The sequence below is a fragment of the Schistocerca cancellata genome, chromosome 5 (genome assembly GCF_023864275.1).
Source record: "Schistocerca cancellata isolate TAMUIC-IGC-003103 chromosome 5, iqSchCanc2.1, whole genome shotgun sequence".
NCBI classification, from domain to species: domain Eukaryota; kingdom Metazoa; phylum Arthropoda; class Insecta; order Orthoptera; family Acrididae; genus Schistocerca; species Schistocerca cancellata.
The window spans coordinates 480,669,803-480,694,376 of record NC_064630.1 but is presented as its reverse complement, the minus strand read 5'-3'; the positions used below and the strand labels follow the sequence as shown (position 1 = coordinate 480,694,376).

At 44.3% G+C, this 24,574-nt stretch overlaps 1 protein-coding gene across 1 annotated transcript in view; it reads left to right on the top strand.

Moving 5' to 3' along the window:
* The window catches only part of LOC126187846 (prion-like-(Q/N-rich) domain-bearing protein 25), a 150,383-nt gene that overhangs the window by 12,109 nt on the left and 113,700 nt on the right, over positions 1 to 24,574 (top strand). The window contains exon 3 of the mRNA XM_049929157.1: positions 21,785 to 21,925. Within this exon, the coding sequence (XP_049785114.1) occupies positions 21,785 to 21,925 (141 nt within the window). The remainder of the gene's footprint in view (positions 1 to 21,784; positions 21,926 to 24,574) is intronic.

Below are 24,574 nucleotides of genomic sequence, written 5' to 3'. Positions count from 1 at the left end.
CTAGGTAAACCTACCTAGTAACGTGTAGCAGTCGCTTTCGTCCTGTAACCAGACAGATACACATAATGGGACACTATGATCCTACAACGTTCGCCAACCAACGTCGTCCGCCACTGAAAGAAGATGGCAAACATATCAAGAGCTTATCCAATCCCATGAAAACGATTCTTCACATCAGAATGCCATAACGTATAGCAAACAACTAGGTGGGTTTATGGTAAGATTATAATCAGACATTAATTCAGTCTAAATCACTACAGCCTTGCACCCGAGAAAGTTTATAGTGACAATAGATAAGCGAAGCAGTTCAGCATCTGTGACAGGATGCAATCAAGGAAATGTGACAAGAAAGTCCAGTTTTCAACATGACGCACGAGGCCGTAGCACGGATAACCTGAGGAAATGTTTCAGAGTCTATGAGGCATGGCGAACCCGGCTCCGTAGCTGAGATCTTGTTCTTCTTCCGACGAGGACCGATTTCGTTTTAGTCCCGCTCGATATCATGGGGTTTGCCATAGCAAAAAATTTTGCACCACGCTGGTGATGCTAATAATATATCTTCTTTTCTTCTTTTCATTGATGCATGTTGGCCCTCTTGGAACCTGTGCCCTCCAGCCTTCTTAGTTCTGAATGAGAGAATTGACACCGTGGCCAGGCCTCGGGGTGCGACCATTGTCCACTTTGTCCCCGACCCCTCCTTTTACTATGTATAAAATAAGAGATAAAATGCGTGCCCGAAAAAATCAGTAACGCACTCTTGGGCGGTTCTGTTCTACTCGTAAGTAATCCGATTCGAATCCTGGTCGAGGACGAAATTTTGATTGCTAGTATTTGGCAATGGGAGAAGAGGTGGTGACGTGAACTTCCCCTGTCATTAGTCTTTTCACAAAGGTCCTGGATTAAATTCGAACTATGGAACCATTTTAACCACCGTGTTGTCAGTTTTATTCCTCTAACGCTCCATGCATATAAATTACATTAAATTCCAGTTTCGGACTTACGCCACTATAAAATGTGTGATAATGATAATGTTTGCGATGATCCATTGATACTGTGGACCAGTACATGAAGAACTTAAATAGTGAACGTCGCCACAGCGTCTCGTGAGCTGAGAACATGTGACACTGTTGATGTTAATCCATCCGTCGGACAGGAACCTTAAGCTTGGCGGCCCCATTGGAGTTATTGGAGAGCAGTAAGCTACCTAACAGCACCGGTTTTCACCTTCTCCCTTCTCTCATCATCAACAACACAAACATAAACTGTACAACATTCCATACGAGGCAACTCTCACATAACCGCAAAGAATAGTTCCAGTGTGCACGGAGGAAGAACAGCTTCCGCGGGCGTCTAGACGCACTTTGTGGGGCATTCCAGCCAACAATGCCAGACGACATTTGCGTTTTCATTGCTGGCAAATTCCCATGCCGGCACAGTATAGCGAAACGACGAATTAGGCAGGGTCCAGCGGAACGGGGCGTCCAGTGACAGCGGAAGTAAAGAAGACGGCGGCATAGAGTAGCTGGCGATGATCTGCTTGAGGCTGCCGCCTGAAGATAAATGTCTTCCTCCTGTTACAATGCCACCTTCGTATTTACAAAGCGGCCGACTTGCGTGAACTGCATTCACTTTGCCTAGCTACCACCGATTGTGGCTGAGCCGCTAAATCTGCGATGACCATGGTGCCTGCAGTCAATGTGTTTTCATCCATAAATGCCAAAGATGTGGGAGAGGCATGAGTCTTACACCATATTGGAGCCTACCAACGGCTTAGCAGTCCAGGCGATCGTTTGATACACCTTGACCGCCCAGGCGTGGAATTACAGCACCCAAGATAATCTCTGTGGATGAGGCGTGCAGAGAACAGTGGTATTCGTCTGGAACAGCGGCTTCTGTAGATGACAGTAAGGTACAAATTGCTCAAATGGCTCTGAGCACTATGGGACTTGACATCTGAGGTCGTCAGTGCCCTAGAACGTAGAACTACTTAAACCTAACAAATCCTAAGGACATCACACACATCCATGCCCAAGGCAGGATTCGAACTTGCGACCGTAGCAGTCGCGCGGTTCCGGACTGAAGCTCCTAGAACCGCTCGGCCACGGCGGCCGGCTGTCAGTAAGGAACTGGTCCTCGATGACTGTTACAATCCGCCATAGCCGAGGGCGATCACTGTCATCAACACATTACTGACCAAGACACGTGAATGCGGTGTCTTTGTACCCGAACTGACATTCACACTACAGAAAGTGGAAGACGCAGTGTCTGCGCAACTCCGGTGACGGAGTTTTTCTTACCTAAAGGCACCAACATGTGGTCGCTATGATATGCAATGACTCCGTACGATTTACTGTCACTCTGAGATTCATAATAAAGTCAGAATCTGTCACGTAACACGCGAACTGTTTATTTTATGCCTATGTTTTGTAAGATAACCGTCTGTAGTATAATAGTGATAGTTTTCCTCCCTCAGTGGAGCCTAAATTTCATGCCATCGTTTCGACTCCGAAAAAAACGACAAAATCAATACAGGATGCCAGCAGATTTCATGTGACATCACATACACAAAACCGTAGATCGTGGAATTCTTGGATGCTTCCTGTATTCGTTACGGTGACCCACTGTTGGTCGGTTACGTCGATCACGGCGCCATTAGATCTACAAAGTATAAGACCTGTAGTAAAGTGAAAACCTGCCGAAATACTACTGGACTCAAATATTGCTTTAGCTCTTACGCACATTTTGAAGCTGTCAGAAAAACGGTTCGTTGTGGGCTGTTACAAGGAGAGGAGGATGTAGGTGAAAATGAGATGAAAGGTAGGATACTGCGAGACAGACCAGTGAAAAATCTAAGTGGGAAAAAGGCCCAAAGTGTAGACGACATTCCCTCAGAATTATTGAAATCCTTAGCAGACCTAGCCGTGATAAACCCATTCCACGTCGTATGCAAGATGTATGACACAAGGGTGATACCGTTAGATTTCAAGAAGAACGTAATTATTCCAATTTCAAAGAAAGTAGGCGTTGACAGATTTGAACACTACGGAATCACTCTAATAAGACATGATTCCGAATATTGATACGAATTAAGGGTCAACGGAAGCGTCATTTTTTGTTCGTCATTTTGGGTGTTTTGGGATCTTGGTGTATCGTTTTTTTACTGTTATATGTAGCTTGTCCCCTCCATAAAACTCCCAATTTCCCTCGGTTGTCCCATTAGTTTGATTGTATTTTTGGAGGGAAATGTTATTGTCTTATTTATACGTATTTTCGTGTGTTCTGCCATGTGTACGTAGTGACAATATAGGCGCCATATTGGAGACGCTTAGAGTAGCCATTTTCGCCATATTGATGACGTCATGGGTCAAAGCAGACGGGTGGAATCAGACACTTCCGTAATCCGCGAATTAATTACGTGGAATGGCAAAACTATTAAAGACGACCTTGAACGAGATCCGTTTTAGGTTCCGGAGAAATGTATGAACGCACGAAGCAAATCGGATCTTACGGCTAATCTTAGAAGGTAGATTGAAGAGAAGGAAATATCCATTTATAGCATTTATAGATTTAGAGAAAGCTTTTGACAATTGTGATTGGGCTAGACTCCGAAGTTTTGTAGGTAATAGGGATTAAATACATGAAACGAAATATTACCTACAGTTTGTACAGAAACCATGCTGCGGTTATAACAGTCGAAAGACGTGAACGGGAAGCAGTGGTTGAGAAGGCAGCGCGTGAAGTTTGTAGACTCTCCCTGATGTCATTCAATCTGTACACTGTGTAAGCAGTAAGGGAATGCAAGCTGAAATTTAGAAGTTGGATTAAAGGTCAGTGACACAAACAGAATCTTTAACGTTTGCCTATGAGATTGTAATTCTGTGAGAGACAGCAAACCACCTGAAAGAACAGTTGAACGGAACGGATAATGTCCTGAAGAGAGATTATAAGATGAATACCAGCGAAAATAATACGAGGGTAATGGGGTGAGGTTGATTAAAATCATGCTATGGTAAGGGAATTAGGTGACAGTAAAAGTAGTAGACGAGTTTGGTATTTGGACAGAAGAATAACTACAGAGGCCGAAACAGGATGTAAAACACAGTTTTTGTGATAGCAAGAGAAGCGTTTCTGAAATGTTCGGGGACTGCACCGCTATTTTTAAAGATTACATTGACATTTTTTGTGCGTTACATCTGCTTCGCCTAATCACTATCATTCGGTCACGATGTGTTCATCTTCTTCTTCGGTGAAAACTGCCACATTCGCACTTCAGATATATAAGCTACAGTCGCAGGCAGTTCTATTAATAACTACAGCACAGTCTGATAAAATTGTGTGGGTGTTTTTTTTCTGCAATGTCACCACAGAGTATTTTATAACATCTTTATAACGTTATCTAGTTTATTTTCAGTGCTGAGTGTAAAATTAAATACAATATTTTTAAAATGTATTATTACAGAACGATCTGTGTAAAGAAAACTGCTCTCAGAGATTTGTTTTGCGCAATTTTGACCGCAATTTACGATTATTTAAATCCAAAAGAAAGTGTTTTACTTCCAAACTTAACGAAAGTAACCACATCAGAGTTCGGTAACTAACACCAAAAGACCGCATAACATGAAAACTCCCGTAAATCAATCCGTAAATAATCAATCCTCCGTTACTCGCGCAAAAATTCCTGACATCGTCACTCGCTTGGATGACAGGTGTCATCCACAAAGCAAGAGGTCTATTTATAAACTTTGAACGGTCTTTATGACAGTTTTTATGATGTTTTTTATTAAATCTAAATATAATAAGTTAATATTTGTACACAGTATAATATATTCTAACGTTTGAAACAATTCGACCATTCGAAGAACAATATCTTCAGCTGAATTACTGGCATTGCATGGTCCCTCTGGTTGCTTACCGACGTACGGTTCTAAACTCAAAGTGTATGCTGTTTTTATATCAACCAAAGCAAACACTTTTAATCCATACTTTGCTTGTTTGCTAGGAATATATTGCCTGAAATGGGCAGTTTCCTGTAAATGCCAAAAGCTGTTCGTCGACAGTAAGATATTCACTAGGTGAAAAACATTTTTGTCAATTGTTCGTGAATAGTTAAAGTACCGGTACCTCTCTTATAGCAGCCAACTCGTCAATCTCTCTCTGAACACCTCTGTCATGGATATTATCAAACATCAGACATCTCAACAGTACCCTGAATCGGTTTTCACTTATGCATAACTAACATGATTCAAGTCTGTTACCCTTTGAGGTATCCCACAATTTCGACATACTCTTCCTAGTACATCTCAAACCAATGAAACCTCTGATCTCTGTCGCATCAGTTTCTTTAGCGTCCCTTCAGTTTCTTTAGCGTTACCACGAACTTAATTGATGTCTATATTAGTGCATGTTGCGATAATCCTTATTACGCTTATCCATTACGGATATTTTAGAACCGTGACTGTATATTAATGTAAATAAGTTATACACATCTGCAACCAGTCACTTTTTCCAATAATAATGCTTTATTACATTATGCTACTACCAGTAATGATGTAACTTCCCGGATCCTCCCGAAATCATCTGAAGATGAACCTGAAAGGGTTCGAAAACCGGTTAATGTAATAAAGCATTATTATTGGAGAAAGTGACTGGTTGCAGTTGTGCATAACTTATTTACAATCCTTATTGGTTTTCATCTAAGAACAAATTCAGAATTTCTATTTCTGTCTTTTTTATACGAGCTTGATTTTTTGGTCCAGGCGAATGAGTAATAATATTACAAGATATGCTTCTAACATTTGTAGAATATTTATTTTTCCTCCGTCTAGTTATTCCATATTTCCCTAAAAAAATGCACCCTCTTGAGTTACTTCTTCCTGTGATACATATTAATCATTTTCTGACACTTCTTGTTCTGTTCCTCAATCATGACTACTTTTGTGAACACAGTCCTCAGTCTTTCAGTCAGCGCTATCACTGTGGGCATCTTCATCACTCAGCTCATTGAACCATTCCAGCCATACATTAGGATTTCTACTAAACTCTTTCCGAGGTTATTTTGCCTTTGACATCTCCGCCATAATCTAAAAATAAAGAGAATACTAGGTAACACGGAAGGTAACTGCAATCAGTTTCAGTACGTCTAAATTTGCGCACATAAAAGAGTGATTGAATCTAGGAAAGCAGTAAAGTAATACGGACTTCGTTTCAGATTGTGGCAGCAGAGCTCGCACGGATGAAAACTGTCCTCCAGACTATAATAATGTTTCATAAACAATGTATCTTTCGTAACTGAAAACCAACAATGATTGGAGCTAACAGCCGGAGAGTTAACAGAAAGGTACTGAAAATGGCGCGAACTCAATCCAGCGCTGTCAGACAAAATTGAGCGGGAAAGTCATGTGGATGACGAGTGTCATCCGCGTGAGTAACGGAGGGTTAATGACGTGGCTATAATTTTGTTCACTTCTAACTGAATAACTCGCATTTGGAAATGATAATGCCCTAATACGACGTCTTAAAGAATGTAAATACTGTTTACGTAGTTGACAACTACCAAAATCAAAAATCCCGCCGTTAGCGTGCGTTGCACTAATAGCGAGCGAGCAGCTTTGCTATGATTGTTCGCGGCGGGAAAGTAATGGCGGACGCCACAATTTACGCGGTATAGCACGTACCACAACAAACACGTACATGCGCCCAATAAAAACTCTGCACACGTTTATGAAAACACAGCCTCAAAAAGAATAAGTAGAAACACATGCAATAATAGCTACAATAAAATAAAGGACAAAGATACGCGCAGAAAATTACAATAACTACTGTTAATGGTAGGTCAGCAATGTCGAAACACGTAATACACTTCACTGAAGTTACATATATTTCTAAAGAAAGCTTGTAAGAAGAAAAGATTGTCACAAAAGAAGAAGAAACTACATTTAACACTATTCGAAATTCTTTGTGTCTTTTCAGGGAGTGAGCGCTTGGCGTTGCAGCTTATCTTTTTGTAGACGATGTGTCCTGACGTCAGCGACAGCTCGTTGGTACTGGCAGCATAATTATTATGGCTCCATTATGAAATGCCAGGCATACACCCTCTTGATTGGTACAGGCCCTACCGTTCAATGTTATTATCCTCCTTTACGTCTCTGTGGTCAAAGGATGGTCCCACGTACCGGTAATCGTTGTGATAGATCCAATTTCGTATGTGCTGTTTCTAGCGTTCCGTACACAGTTTTAAAACAGCATAGTATTCAATTCCACCCGCTGATCGCTATATTACAGTCTGTATATTTTTAGCAATCGCGATAGCGAATTTACAGTTCTGGCGAAAACAATGCCACACGTCACAATCAGTCTGCAAATCTCCACAGTGACATTCAAGGTGTCAACGCTTGCGGCAGCTCATTAAGTTGCACACGAGGTAATAAGTTCAAGGTACCTACATTAGTTCGTGCAGTTCGGTTTTCTGCACAGAGTTCAATTCTCACAGGACTAGTGACAGTAGATTCGCGCAAGCATTATCACTGCTGTTTATAGTACTCCACGAAACTCACAGCACTCACACAGTCTAACGTTTTGGTCCACAGCGTCCACCCTGAAGTTTAGTTTAATCTGTGACCGAAAAATAAGAAGGCGGCCATGAATTTTCGTGTGATTCTGTCAACCATCTTTGCACAACATAAACGGTGCCTACGCCACGACACCACACACATTCTGTCTCTACTGTTCGACTGCAACTGCAGGTATCGATATCGCTCTCGCATCACGGTTCATATAACAGTGCTGCATATTACATTTGGTTTTACACAGCACATTACGCATAAGCATGACGAGGGAAGTGAAACATAGTTAAAAGAGACTCTTGTAGTAAGACCAATAAAGCAAAATATAGTAATATTTCATACTACAGAACAAAAAACAAAATTCTAGACCATCAAAGATACACGTACAAGCAAAATGAAGCAGAAGAAAAGACAGAAGAAATAGAAAAAAACATCTCTCATAATGACCAGCTAAATATGCTTTCGTAAGTCGTTATCAGAGGAGGCTTGCATGGCCTGACGAGAATTGACTCCTTTATGTAGCAAAATGTTTTTAGAAGCACGTTGCTGTTTACGTAAAATATGTCAGTCATTCAACTAAATTTAGTAACACACCGGATATTACACTAGTGACTTTCTTACGTGACTCAAGTAAGCACCTGCACGGTGATCAATCATAAGTCCAATTCGTGCAAGGTTGTCAAGAGCAAAAAATGGTAGCCAACACAGATTATAAACTGAAGCCTAGTCCGTTGTAAACTTAACAATAACAGTCCAGTCGTAAACCAACAGAACTTCACAACCACAGTAGATCCCATGTAGTGAGAGTGTATACGGCATGCGACTAAAAGCTTCGCAAGCAATAAACTGTATACCTCGCTGTCAGATTTATTGTACGGAACAGGTCAAAGGCTTTATGGCTGGCGTGTGTCGTGCCAGTCGAGCGCTTTGTTCGACTAACACTACAACGAAATCTTCTCCAGTTACGGTATCAATCTTTCATACTTATCCTGAAGATGACCGGCAACAGACTCGATGAATTTTTCCTTCGAAATTTCGTCAGATTCTCAGAAATATTGTATTCTCATACAATTTATGACTCCTTCCGGGCCGGCCGGAGTGGCCAAGCGGTTCTAGGCGCTTCTGTCTGGAACCGCGCGACCGCTAGGGTCGCAGGTTTGAATCCTGCCTCGGGCATGGATTGTGTGATGTCCTTAGGTTAGTTAGGTTTAAATAGTTCTAAGTTCTAGGGGACTGATGACCTCAGCTGTTAAGTCCCATAGTGTTCAGAGACATTTGAACCATTTTAACTCCTTCCGGAGGTAAATTCAATATTTTCGCTTCTTCATCGCAAACCGGCGAAGACACAAGCATTTACTTTTACCAGAACGTTTAACCTTTTGAGGAAGGTTTTTCAGTAAACTCCTTGTTTTCATCCAGTCTGCAGGACGGTGAATATATGCTGCGAGATTTTTGGGCTGAATAATTTAGCAGACAAAAAACTCTCTGCTTCAAGCTAAATGTGTTCTACGAGGTTCAACAGGGGATTTCCATACACCAGAGCAACAAATCCATCTGATTTTCTTCGAATCACGGGAGCATTATTATGCTGATATGTAAAAAATCCAGTTGACAACAATAGTCAAAAGAATGGATATTGTGACACTTCCGAATGTGTTCGCACGAACGTCTAGGTTCATTCTGACTCCCATAGAAATTGATGGTGGTACATCAGAGTAACAGACCTCTACAATCTTCTCACAGTAATTTACTGCCGTCACAGTACGTCCTGTTAAATGTTTACCATTTACCAGGATTCTTCCAGGTCCTCGTACTTCCCTGTGTTGCGCCTTATCGATTTTCCAGTGACATAATGTTCGTTAATTAACAAAAACAAGGGGTGTCTGTAGGGCTGTGTTTCAGCACGACTCACGGTTCGAACAGTTTACGTCACAGTTTGGGAAAGTTCGGGTTGTCTTCGATCTCTTGATCGGCCTGCGATCTAGTGACTTTCGCTGATACTATAAGAACGACCTGCCTTAGCGTTTTTAATCCACTATTGAGTTTAATATTAAAAATTACTGTGAAAAAGGGCTGAAATGTCTTTTAGTGTGCAGGTCTTGTGTGACAACGGCAATTAACAATTAAATGAAAGATTTCTATCACGAATCTGTCTAATTCTGGAGCTTTCCCTCAATCTGGTGACGTTTTTATCTTTTGTTCTGATATGTGGACAGGGACTGAATTGCTCATGTGTGACCTACTCGGCAAGTCTTTAAAACATTGTACTGGTTTCAGTCGCGTGTTATTGTTTTGGAGAATATTTTCGTCTTTGTCTTTGTTATCGTAATATTAAAATCAACATAAATTTTTAAATATGCATACATACCGTCAATCTATGAGAACTTGTGTTGCAAATAAGTTCGCCCGCAATAGGAGTTTGTGCAGTGGTAGAAATTAATGCTGTTTCGTCCAGTGCTGCACAAAATTATCGAATTTTAAATTTAATGCAAAGCCATAGCCTACCGTTCTGGCTAGTCCGTAGTTTCTTGCATATCCCTTGCAATCGCGCCGTGCGAAGTCAAAGCACGACATGAATCGAACGCTGCCGTGTATAGGGAAACCTTGAGCCCGTTCGAACGCGAGTATTGTTTACCCAGCCCTGGGAGTCTGAATTCTACCGTTAGATTTTAAGAGGTTCGTCTGGGTTGTTTGCTGTTTTGTTACAATTAACCCTTGCTCTCCGCTGACTCTTTGCGGAGTAATTCATTCGTTTTGTTACTCAGCGAAGTTAGACTGAAAGAAGTGACTCAATGTTAAGATGCCAGACTTTCATCCGGAGTGTATAGGGTTTAGACTCCCTTAATCGGTCATCCAGGTATATATTTCCTCTATATCGATTGAGGCCACAACGTGAAAGTTTCCTCGAACACGAATAGTAAATCCTCTTTCTCAGAAATAACTTAACGCCTATTAAAAAAGGCATTGGAGGGGTGCACACTGAATGCCTCCTGTCTGACATGATAAGGTTGAAATTTTCTAATTGCGGTTAAAGTTTCCTAAAGCTAACTTAACTTGAATGTGTTATGACGACAGTGAAATGTTATTGGAATCTTTTGATTTCTTCGTCTGTTTGCTCTCATTTAGGGTTCATAGGGAGGAATATAGTTAGTCGTTTCTTCCCTCGCTCTTTTTGCGATAGGAATTGGACCGGAAATGACTAGTAGTGTTACAGGGTACCCTCCGCCACGCAGCGCACGGTGACCTGCGAAGTATCGCTGTAGGTGTAGATGAAAGCTATCACCATTACTTCTAAGTGGCGTGAAACTGAACATAGACGAAGTGAAGAAACTATTACCTTCGAAGCAAAATAAATCACGATGGGCGAAGCAATGAGGATGTAAACAGCGGCCAAATAAAGGCAAGGAGGACATACCCAGCCGAAAGAAGTTTGTTGGTATCAATCGTCGATCTTAATGTGAGGTAGAAATATATATCTAGAGCGAGGTACTCTATGGAAGTGAATACTGGGCTTGAAGAAAACCGAAGAAGGAGGTGATAGAAGCATTTGAGATGTGGTGCTGCACAAGGATGTAGAAAACTATATGGGCAGATAAGAAGCGAGGAGTTTTCCGCAGAATCGGCAAGGAAAGGATTTGTAAAACACTGATAAGACAGTAAGAAACAGCTTGCATGGTACTGGAAGGATCTTGGGCGGGTAGAAACTGGAAAGCAAAACTTAAGTAATATACCCAACAAATAATTAAGTACTTTGTGCACCGATCCGTTTTATTGTTCTTCCGTGTACTAGCGCAGTAAGTTCACTCACCTATGATGAATTCCAGGTAAAATCGACCTACCTGGAGAGACCTATAACGTCCTTCATCTGTAAAGGTATATAAAGAAACTGATAATTCAGGTTCCTGGTCAGACTAAACTACCAAATAAGCAACAAACATAAATATAAATTCCGTCATTGTCATTTCTATCTACAAATCACTACCACCAAGTCTATATTAGTATACAATTTTCAGTACAAAAGAACGATACACAAGAGAGTCTGCACTAATCCACTCACGCTTGCAGCACAATCACTATCTAGTAGCCAGTTTAAAATTTTCGCTCTGACCTGATACCGAGAAGATACACACCTTGACTTGTAGCACGAATGCTCTCGCATACGCTTTGGAAATTCTCACTTCGCAAGATTTCGGTTATGCTTGCGCAACACGCGACAGGTGGATGCAAATGCTACTCCTGAGATGAAGAGGCCGGAACAGTAAAGGAAGTCGTGGCGCGCCCCACGAAACAAGTCAAAAAACGATGAGGAACGAAAAAGTTTTGATTTTTGTTTGAGAGGTGATTGTAAATATCCTTATGCCGCATTGCAGTGATTAATACGGCTGTCCCAGGAGGGACGGACAATTTTCAGGAATGTGACAGGAACGATCATTAGAAGCAAAAAAGACTAGTAAATACGGGTTTTAAAACAAGTACCTTATGAGCTAGGAGAACTTTTTCTTCAATATTGTGCAACAAATTCTTCTACTGCAAGTTCTTTGCTTTCCGTGTGTTGGAAGGACGTAGCATAAACCAAAACCAAAAATGTCTAGTACATCTACTTCTAGTTCTATATCTACATGGATACTCTGCAAAACACATTTAAGTGCCTGGCAAAGGGTTCATCGAACCACCTTCACAATTCTATATTATTCCAATCTCGTATAGCGCGCGGAAAGAATGAACACCTATATCTTTCCGTACGAGCTCTGATTTCCCTTATTTTATCGTGGTGATCGTTCCTCCCTACGTAGACCGGTGTCAACAAAATATTTTCGCATTCAGAGTAGAAAGTTGCTAATTGGAATTTCGTGAGAAGATTCTGTGGCAAACGAAAAACGCCTTTCTTTTAATGATGTCCAGACCAAATCCTGTATCATTTCTGTGTCACTCCCATATTTCGCGATAATACAAAACGTGCTGACCTTGTTTGAACTTTTTCGATGTACTCCGTCAGTCCTATCTGGTAAGGATCCCACTCCGCGCAGCAGTATTCTATAAGAGGACGGACAAGTGTAGGCAGTCTCCTTAGTAGGTCTGTTACATTTTCTAAGTGTCCCGCCAATAAAACGCAGTCCTTGGGTAGCCTTCCCCACAACATTTTCTATGTGTGCCTTCCAATTAAGTTGTTCGTAATTGTAGTACCTAGGTATTTAGTTGAATTTACGGCTTTTAGATTAGACTGATTTATCGTGTAATAGAAGTGTAACGAGTTCCTTTTACCACTGTTGTGGATGACCTCACACTTTTCGTTATTTAGGATCAACTGCCACTTTTTGCACCATTCAGATATCTTATCTAGATCGTTTTGCAGTTTGTTTTGATCTTCTGATGACTTTATTAGTCGATAAACGACAGCGTTATCTGCAAACAACCGAAGACGGCTGCTCAGATTGTCTCCCAAATCGTTTATATAGATAAGGAACAGCAAAGGGCCTATAACACTGGTTTGGGGAACGTCTGAAGTCACTTTTGTTTTACTCTATGACTTTCCGTCAATTACTACGAACCTCTCTGACAGGAAATCACAAATCCAATCACATAACTCAGACGATATTCCATAAGCACGCAATTTCACTACGAGCCGCTTGTTTGGTACAGTGTCAAAAGCCTTCCGGAAATCCAGAAGTACGGAATCGATCTGAAATCCCTTGTCAATAGCACTCCACACTTCATGTGGATAAAGTTCTAGTCGTGTTTCACAGGAACGATGTTTTCTAAACCCATGTTGGCTGTGTGTCAATAGACAGTTTTCTTCGAGGTAATTAATAATGTTCGAAAACAATATACACTCCTGGAAATGGAAAAAAGAACACATTGACACCGGTGTGTCAGACTCACCATACTTGCTCCGGACACTGCGAGAGAGCTGTACAAGCAATGATCACACGCACGGCACAGCGGACACACCAGGAACCGCGGTGTTGGCCGTCGAATGGCGCTAGCTGCGCAGCATTTGTGCACCGCCGCCGTCAGTCTTTAACACTGGTAGCATGCCGCGACAGCGTGGACGTGAACCGTATGTGCAGTTGACGGATTTTGAGCGAGGGCGTATAGTGGGCATGCGGGAGGCCGGGTGGACGTACCGCCGAATTGCTCAACACGTGGGGCGTGAGGTCTCCACAGTACATCGATGTTGTCGCCAGTGGTCGACGGAAGGTGCACGTGCCCGTCGACCTGGGACCGGACCGCAGCGACGCACGGATGCACGCCAAGACCGTAGGATCCTACGCAGTGCCGTAGGGGACCGCACCGCCACTTCCCAGCAAATTAGGGACACTGTTGCTCCTGGGGTATCGCCGAGGACCATTCGCAACCGTCTGCATGAAGCTGGGCTACGGTCCCGCACACCGTTAGGCCGTCTTCCGCTCACGCCCCAACATCGTGCAGCCCGCCTCCAGTGGTGTCGCGACAGGCGTGAATGGAGGGACGAATGGAGACGTGTCGTCTTCAGCGATGAGAGTCGCTTCTGCCTTGGTGCCAATGATGGTCGTATGCGTGTTTGGCGCCGTGCAGGTGAGCGCCACAATCAGGACTGCATACGACCGAGGCACACAGGGCCAACACCCGGCATCATGGTGTGGGGAGCGATCTCCTACACTGGCCGTACACCACTGGTGATCGTCGAGGGGACACTGAATAGTGCACGGTACATCCAAACCGTCATCGAACCCATCGTTCTACCATTCCTAGACCGGCAAGGGAACTTGCTGTTCCAACAGGACAATGCACGTCCGCATGTATCCCGTGCCACCCAACGTGCTCTAGAAGGTGTAAGTCAACTACCCTGGCCAGCAAGATCTCCGGATCTGTCCCCCATTGAGCATGTTTGGGACTGGATGAAGCGTCGTCTCACGCGGTCTGCACGTCCAGCACGAACGCTGGTCCAACTGAGGCGCCAGGTGGAAATGGCATGGCAAGCCGTTCCACAGGACTACATCCAGCATCTCTACGATCGTCTCCATGGGAGAATAGCAGCCTGCATTGCTGCGAAAGGTGGATATACACTGTACTAGTGCCGACATTGTGCATGCTCTGTTGCCTGTGTCTATGTGCCTGTGGTTCTGTCAGTGTGATCATGTGATGTATCTGACCCCAGGAATGTGTCAATAAAGTTTCCCCTTCCTGGGACAATGAATTCACGGTGTTCTTATTTCAATTTCCAGGAGTGTATGTTCCAAAATCCTGCTGCACATTGACGTTAACGATATGGGCCTGTAATTTAGTGGATTACTCCTACTGCCTTTCTTGAATATTGCTGTGACCTGTGCAAATTTCCAGTCTTTGGGTACGGATCTTTCGTTTAGAGATTGTTAAGTAAACATGGGCTGCAAACTACCTAAAGAGCTATGACAACTTGTTCAGTAGAACATGTGTGTTTCGCGGTTGCGAAGTTAAGGTATGCACTTGGGGGAGGCGATATTTACTGGAGTCTTCTTCTTCTTCTCTCTCTTTTTTTTTTTTTATTTTTTTGATGCATATTATCACCTCCTAACACGTGAAAAGCAAAGAGCTTGCAATAGAAGAGATTTGTTTCACATTACCGAAGACGAACAGGTGCTCATAGCTCTTAAACTACGCATTTTAGAGCCGATGCTTACTAGATTTTTTGCTTCGAATGATCGTTGCTGTCATTTCCCTGAATACTGACCGTTGCTCCTGAGACACGCTGTACATGATCTTAGACATGTGAAACATGTTGACTGTATGAACGTTGTCTATTGGTTCCTCAGATGTCAGACGTTGCGAATATCTTTTTAACAAAAGTAAGCGTACAGTAGATAGGTTATGTGTCATCGGCTACATATTATTTCTCGTTTATTGGAAGGTATCAGACATAAATCGAAGTTGAAAATCGAATCGAGTCATTTTGCGTTTCGTAACATGCATGATCAGACATTGTCATTTCACAATAGATAATTTGTAAGCAATCGCGAATTTCGAGCTGAGGTGAATATCAACAGTCAGACCACTATCGATCAGCTGAGCTCTGATAACATATGTGAAACTGGACATCAGTGCGTGATAAGCGATTAAGAGACAGGTGCGTGCGATCTGATAACGCTGAGCTAACGCAATCTTTCCTGTGAACTACGTATACGACATTTTCAATTAGCAGAAGATAGTCAGTGGAAGACAAAAGTGTCGCGCTAAGTTTCTTCTGTTTTTATGAGTCCTTCGGGAAATTTTTCTTGAATTTTTCCCCCTATTTGTGCCTGAAAGCACGGTGTTGGCTGGTGACTTCAGTCAGTCTCCTCTGCATTCATCACTGACAGGCCACTGGCAAGCCACTCAGCCACCTCCGCTAATCTATCCGATAGCTTGTAAGCCTACAGCTAGAGGGCTGCAAGGATAAAAGAGGTGTGATTTGTATCCGCATGTCCATTTCTGTACCCGCATCGGCAACTCTTTAATTCGTATCCGCGTTTAAAATTTTGTAAACAATTTAAAATTGGCCAGAATGAGATTTTCACTCTGCAGCGGAGTGTGCGCTGATATGAAACTTCCTGGCAGATTAAAACTGTGTGCCAATGCGCGGGATTAGCCGAGCGGTCTTAGGCACTGCAGTCATGGACTGTGCGACTGGTCCCGGCGGAGGTTCGAGTCCTCCCTCGAGCACGGGTGTGTGTGTGTGTGTGTGTGTGTGTGTGTGTGTGTGTGTGTGTGTGTCCTTAGGATAATTTAGGTTAAGTAGTGTGTAAGCTTCCGGACTGATGACCTTAGCAGTTAAGTCCCATAAGATTTCACACACATTTTGAACAAAACTGTTTGCCGGACCGAGACTTGAATTCAATTTAAAATTGTTCTGCACGCTACAACTGTGATGATAGCGCTGGCTACAGATTAAATTTTCGTCTGTCGAAGTCAAACCTCGTATTTTATATTCCACTAATTACGAACGTAGAGGATGATAAACAGTACGTTTTAATATACCACAGCTAGTCATATTCTTGATTCGATCCGTACTTTACAACTTTCTGTCGTAATTATTGAAACTGATCTTGTGAATTTTCTCCTAAACATTTCCGTAGTATCGGAAAGTAAAATGATGTACGCCCGCCCGGTTAGCCATGCTGTCTAAAGCACTGCTTTCCGAGCGGATTTGTGTCCAGGTCCGCTGTGACGGCCAGTCTGTGGATGGTTTTTAAAGCAGTTTTCCATGTGCCTCGGCGAATGCGAGCTGGTTCTCCTTATTACGCCTCAGTTACACTATGTCGGCGATTGCTGCTCAAACACTTTCTCCACGTACACGTACACCATAATTACTCTACCACGCAAACATTGGGATTACACTCGTCTTGTGTGAGACGTTCCCAGGGGAGTCCACTGGGGGCCGAACCGCACAATAACCCTGGGTTCGGTATGGGGCGGCGGTGGGGTGACTGGACTTCTGTAGCCTGTTGTGGGATTGTATACCACTGCGGGCTCTGGCGGGGGGCGAAGCCTCTCCGTCGTTTCGAGGTCCCCAATTCCTTGCAGTATAATCAATACAAAATGATGTAGCATTAAAAGTTGCGTCACGTGTTGCATACTATTGAAAGATTCACTGATTTTACCCCGAACATTATTTGTGCCGTATGTGATAAACAGGAGTCACAGCATGAAGCAAAGACTTCAAATGAATGAGAAGTCTTAGTACAACCTTCAGGTAGCTCTGTAGCAGCTTTCGGTAATTGCAAAACTGACGTTTGTTTCTGCAAACGAAACTGGAATAACTCAGGTACAACACACCTGCTGATACAAATAGCATGCACTTGTAATTGTACAGACAATCAGGAAAACGAGCATGTCGCCAGCCTTAGCCACGGTAGATGTCAACAGCGCACCTACCCTCTCAGAGACGATGCTTTTTCAAGTGAATGTAGTCCCACTCCGTCCTAATGTGCCATAACAGTTATTTATAACAGTAAAAGTTTTTACTGTCGAAGGAATGTAATACAGACAGTGTAATACTGACACTGTTCCTTAATTTTCAACCGCAAAATAATTATTATTGCGGGTATCCTCAGATACATCGACAGATATGCGCAAAGAGACAGGCTTTCATCCACATCCTCGTAGATTTCTACCTATGATTAAGTGGTCGGGAAAACTAAAACATTGATGTATCTGGTGTACAACAAACCCACGAAACCAGGCTCCAATTATGTAGTCTGTAAAGATACCAAAGTTATTGCCATGTCGAACTGCCTCCCGTCATAAAAACATCACTACGTACTTGCTCAGTGGATACCAAGTACGGTGGCTGCATAGTTTCATGTCAGTTAACTCAGTATATGAACACACCCATACTCACATCCGCGGTGTGATGCATTGAATTAACTCTCCACAACCTCCAGTTAATCTGACTTATCCATGGTAATAGCGGATGACCAGCTAGTTTACAGTGCTCCACTGGCTCCAAAAATTACACGACGGTCGGAGATTACCTCCCACCTCTTTTTTTTCGGCCTTTTCCGGCTTCTGATCTCTTAAACTGGGATACTGTCTCTGACACCGAAGACCTTGACGTCAAAAATTACAATTTACACTGAGGAGAGAAAAGTCGTCGGATACCTGCTAATACCGTGTCGGACCTCATTTTGCCGCCGGCCGCGGTGGTCTAGCGGTTCTAGGCGCTCAGTCCGGAACCGCGCGACTGCTACGGTCGCAGGTTCGAATCCTGCCTCGTGCATGGATGTGTGTGATGTCCTTAGGTTAGTTAGGTTTAATTAGTTCTAAGTCCTATGGGACTGATGACCACAGATGTTAAGTCCCATAGTGATCAGAGCCATTTTTGAACCTCCTTTTGCCCGGCATAGTCCAGCGACTATGTGGCATAGACTCAACAACTCATTGGAAGTCCCCTACAGAAATATTGAGCCAGGTTGCCTCTATACCGGTCCATAATTGCGAAAGTTTTGTCGGTACCGGATTTTGTGGACGGGCTGGCCTCTCGAGTATGTCTTGTAAATGTTGGATGGGATTCGTTATCTGGGTGGCCAAATTAAGCGTTCCAATTGTCCAGAATGTTCTTTAAACCAATCGCGAACGATTGAGGCCCGGTGACACTGCGCATTGACGTCCATAAAAAAAACTCCATCTCCAATTAGACGAACATAACCATTTACAGTCAATGATCGATTCATTTTGGCCAGAGAACCCAGCCCATTTCATATAAACACAGCCCACATAATAATAGAGCAATAAGCAACTTGCACTGTGCCTTGTTAGCACCTTAGGTCGATGGCTTCGTGGGGTCTGCGCCATACTCTAAACGTACCATCAGCTCTTACCAACTGAAATCTGGACTCATCTGACCAGGCCAGGATTTTCCAATCGTGTAGGTACCTACCGATATGGTCAGGAATCTAGGAGAGGCGCTACAGGCAATTTCGTGCTGTTAGAGAAGCTCGCTTCGATCGTCCGCTACCATAGTCCGTCAACGTCAAATTTCGCAGTCCTGCGCTAACGGATACGTTCTGCGGTTACTTCACATAGTGTTGCTTGCCTTTTAGCACTGACAACTCTACGCAAACGCTGCTGTCCTCGGTCGTTAAGTGAAGGCCGTCGGCACTGCGTTGTCCATGGTGAGAGTTAGAGCCTGAAATTTGGTGTTCTCGGCATACTCTTTACAATGTGGAACTCGGAACATTGAATTCCCTGAAAATTTCACAAATGAAGTGTCCCATGCTTCTAGCTCCAACCATCATTCCGCATTCAGAGTCTGTTAGTTCCCAACGTGCGGTCTTAGCAATGTTGGAATCTTTTCACACGATTCACCTCAGTACAAATGATAGCTCCGCCAATGCACTGCCCTTTTATACCTTGTGTACGCGATACTACGGCTATCTGTATGCGCATATCGCTATTCCATCAAGTCATCTCAAAGTATCTGTTCTTCTCCTACAAACTCACCTATCTATTCAGGGAAAAGAGCAACGGTCTAAAAAATATGAGGGGCCAGCCTGTACCTCATTCAAGAGGTACAATTATTGCAGTTTTCCGCAGTTTCACAATATCAATAACACTGTAGGGAAAGGATGTATAAATTCTAAAATAAGTGTGTGACAAAGCTGTTTTAGCGAACAGTAAAGAAGTCTTTAGTGGATAGTAAAAATAGCTCAAACTTTAGTTTAGGATAGACGGAAGTTAAGACAAATTTTTGACAAAAGCAACCGCGGTAGTACCCCAAGCAAGTGTTTCAGAGCCATTAGTGTTCACAACTTAGCCGCGCGGGGTAGCCGCGAGGTCTAGGGCACCTAGCACGGCCCGCGTGGCTCCCCCTGTCGGAGGTTCGAGTCCTCCCTCGGGCATGGGTGTGTGTGTTGTCCTTATTGTAAGTTAGTTTAAGTTAGGTTAAGTTGTACGTAAGCTTAGGAACCGATGACCTCCGCAGTTTGTTCCGATGAGACCTTGCCACAAATTTCCAAAATTTCACAACATAAAGAGTGAGGCAGAACTCCGCAGACAAACTTTCACAGATGGTAATATGGACCAAAACAAGAAAAAAGCGACTATTAAAACATGGGCTCTAAAATGCACACCATAACAAGTATGAGCACTTGTTCAGTAGAAGAGAAGTGTCTTACAGTAGCGAAGATGAACAGATGCTTATAGCTCTTAAGGCATACAGTTTATATATGTTTATGAGACTTTCTTCTTTGTTTTGGTCTAATCTTTCATCTCTGAAAGTTTGTCGGTGAAGTTCCGGTTCAGCCTTCATGTAAATGACCAAGTAGATATCGTCGGAAGGTCTCTAAGACTGTCTACGTTCATCCTATTCATATGGCCAAACCACACCAGCTGTTTTTGTTGGATGTCGTCTCAGATATTCCTATCCATTTCCATCCTTTGTCGGATTAGTCATCCAGCGCAGATCATATTCATTTTGTGTTAATACAATCTGGTCATCTGAAGAAACCCCACACACTGCTGCAGACTTATTCACCTCCAATTCTTACTCTCGCAGTGCTATTTTCACTTAATTTCCTAACAGTCTGTAGCAAGCTTTGTGTTAAAATGTGAAGATATACCTCCCACAGTACTAGAGGGACGGTAGAAGGTAAAAACTGTAAGGGACGACAAAGATTGCTTTCTTTATGGTAATTTCATCCTCTCGACTCATATGGGCAGGGATGGGCTGTTAGCAGTACAATATCCTTTCTTCGGCCAAGAGGTTTTAAAAATATGAAGAATACAAAAATAAGTATTATCAAAATGTGAAAAATTTACAATGATTTTTAAAAACTGTAAAAAATTGTATTTTGTTTCCTTTTACGTAAAAACAGTAAGACTTATTTAGAAATAATGTGAAATGATAAAAAGTTAAACATTGCACGTTCGTCTAACAGCTGAAGGATTTCCATTGGGAGAAAAGGATTCAGGGAAGAGAGAATGTGTTCTATAGAGCTGAGGGTAGAAGGAGTGGGATAGGGAAAGGTGGATAGGGAAGAGGGAGGAAGGGGAGGGGGAGCCCAGATGTGGAGTTGGATATATGAAGAATTGTAGCTGGTAAGGAGGATAGATATCGGGGTAGATCTTATTGTCTAGGAGTGGAAGTCGACTGAAGTTGCGCTGGATAGAAAGTGTAGTGTGTGTAGGGGCGCGGTGGCACACCAGGACTGGTGATCTCAGGGGAAATAATGGGGTTTTTGGAATCTAGTTTGCGAATAGTGTAGGATATGCAGAGGTGTTTGATAGGGGCAATGAGGGGTGGAAATTTTATGAGATGGTAGATGATCCGCGTGGAGGAATTAACGATGCGATGTGCACGACGTTCAAGGATTTTGAGGCACTTATAGAACTTTGGTGGGGTGGACACTCATGCGATATTAGCATAGGAAAGGACAGGTCGGATCAAGGATTTATAAGAGTGGAGGATTGTGGTAGGATGTAATCGCCACGTTTGGACAGTTAGTGTTAGTAGTTTTATTCGTGGGTTTTCTTTTTGCTGATTAATGGGTAGGGTTTCCATGTTATTTGCCGGACGAACGTTAGTACAAGGGATTTTAGCCTGTGACGGATTGGAACACATCCAACAGTTGGTGTAGGGTGCTACTGTGAGCTGAAGATGCTGCAACAGGTGAAGAATTTGTGAAGGGCAGTATCAGACCAGTCAGAAGACTGACGACCCAGAGAACAAGTAACCACCGGTTATGCAAGCACTCCGGGGTTAATCTAAGCTCTCGTGTTTGTTGCAGCCTCGGTGGACAGCAGCACGGGGTGCGAGGCAGCCATGCAGTGCGCCGGCCGCCTGGGTCTGGGCGTCGAGTGCCACAACAGCGTGTGTCGCTGCGGACCCGGGAACCACTATTTGCACGGCAGCTGCCGCCAGTCCGCAGGTCAGTGCCCACACCTCTAGTTTGTTGCAAACAGCGTATCTAGCAACCAACCTCGACCAGATGGTATTCACTCGGAAGCACTGAGGAAACTAGCACTGCAGATCACTCCGTTCCTAACAAAGTTACTGAACGATGCCTTACGGCTAGGCAGTGTACTTACAGTACAGAAAACCTCCAAAGCAGTCATTGTTAAGAAATCAGCGTGCAATGTCTGTGTAAGCAGAAGAAACTAACGATCAAAGTCCGAAAACAATTTATTGGACTGTTCAATTAACCAAAACAAATTCTCCAAGTATAACACCAACACAAAACAGTGATCCGTCTTCGAATCACAACTACATACAGGAATAATATAGAAAACAACTGAAATAAATTCCTACTAGTTTCCGCCAGAGACTTCTCCGATATACCAAGCCTAATCCAGAGATCAGCGAGAAGATCCAAGCCGGGCTCCCGGTGCGGCAGCTATCCACGTCTGCTGGCGGTCGATGAATTGCCTATGTGCGTTTTTTTTTCTTTATTGTGATTTTAAACGCCTCATACAAAGGCGGGCTGTCAGCAGCACAATACGCCGCTCTTCAGCCTTGAGTTTGACAACAAGTAGTACATAAAGGTGGCACAGAGAAGACAGTAAAAACGGTGGGCAAAAAACGTAGACAATAAAAATCGAAAAAACATGGAGCCGTTCACGCTGGACGAGAAACATCACTAACACTAGGCGACACGGTGCACATAACATGGATGATGGCGACGGCACGTGAACGGTGGTGGCGTGACGGCGAACAACACTACATACAAACGAAGGCACACACACGAAACACTGACGGCGATGATCTCCGGCGCGTGAATGTTCACTGAGCGTGTACGAGTCCGGGTACCTGCCAAGAGAGGAGGAGGAGGAGGAGGGAATGGGAGAGGGGAGAACAGAGATGCCATGGGCAGAGGAGAGAGGGGGAGGGAGGAAGGGGGATGGGAAGCCTGGGGGAAGAGGGGAGGAGGGAGGTGGGGGAAAGGAAAGAGAAGGGAATGGAAGGGTGGGAGGGAGGGAGGGAGGGAGGAGGGTGCCTAAAGGAAAGGACACAGGAAGTGGGGGGGGGAGGATCAAAGTTGATAGGAGGTGTAGATGGAGGGGAGGAGGAAATTATCAGGGAGGGGGAGCTGGCGGAAGCTACCTTGGGAGAGGGTAAGGAGGGTGGAGAGATAGAGACCAGGTGGGACGTGGGAATACAGGCGCGGCAGCAGGCGGGGGTGGGAGAGGATCGGGGTGACTGGCGGGTGAGGAGGATCGAGTTTACGGGAGGTGTACAGGATCCGTATCCTTTCCTATGTGCGGCCGAGCGCCGGCCTTTATAGCGCTTCGGCGGATGAGTACCGCGGAACTATTTTCCATCACGTGGTTTTACCTGTGAAAATACACTCCTGGAAATTGAAATAAGAACACCGTGAATTCATTGTCCCAGGAAGGGGAAACTTTATTGACACATTCCTGGGGTCAGATACATCACATGATCACACTGACAGAACCACAGGCACATAGACACAGGCAACAGAGCATGCACAATGTCGGCACTAGTACAGTGTATATCCACCTTTCGCAGCAATGCAGGCTGCTATTCTCCCATGGAGACGATCGTAGAGATGCTGGATGTAGTCCTGTGGAACGGCTTGCCATGCCATTTCCACCTGGCGCCTCAGTTGGACCAGCGTTCGTGCTGGACGTGCAGACCGCGTGAGACGACGCTTCATCCAGTCCCAAACATGCTCAATAGGGGACAGATCCGGAGATCTTGCTGGCCAGGGTAGTTGACTTACACCTTCTAGAGCACGTTGGGTGGCACGGAATACATGCGGACGTGCATTGTCCTGTTGGAACAGCAAGTTCCCTTGCCGGTCTAGGAATGGTAGAACGATGGGTTCGATGACGGTTTGGATGTACCGTGCACAATTCAGTGTCCCCTAGACGATCACCAGTGGTGTACGGCCAGTGTAGGAGATCGCTCCCCACACCATGATGCCGGGTGTTGGCCCTGTGTGCCTCGGTCGTATGCAGTCCTGATTGTGGCGCTCACCTGCACGGCGCCAAACACGCATACGACCATCATTGGCAACAAAGGCAGAAGCGACTCTCATCGCTGAAGACGACACGTCTCCATTCGTCCCTCCATTCACGTTTGTCGCGACACCACTGGAGGCGGGCTGCACGATGTTGGGGCGTGAGCGGCAGACGGCCTAACGGTGTGCGGGACCGTAGCCCAGCTTCATGGAGACGGTTGCGAATGGTCTTCGCCGATACCCCAGGAGCAACAGTGTCCCTAATTTGCTGGGAAGTGGCGGTGCGGTCCCCTACGGCACTGCGTAGGATCCTACGGTCTTGGCGTGCATCCGTGCGTCGCTGCGGTCCGGTCCCAGGTCGACGGGCACGTGTACCTTCCGCCGACCACTGGCGACAACATCGATGTACTGTGGAGACCTCACACCCCACGTGTTGAGCAATTCGGCGGTACGTCCACGCGGCCTCCCGCATGCCCACTATACGCCCTCGCTCAAGGTCCGTCAACTGCACATACGCTTCACGTCCACGCTGTCGCGGCATGCTACCAGTGTTAAAGACTGCGATGGAGCTCCGTATGCCACGGCAAACTGGCTGAC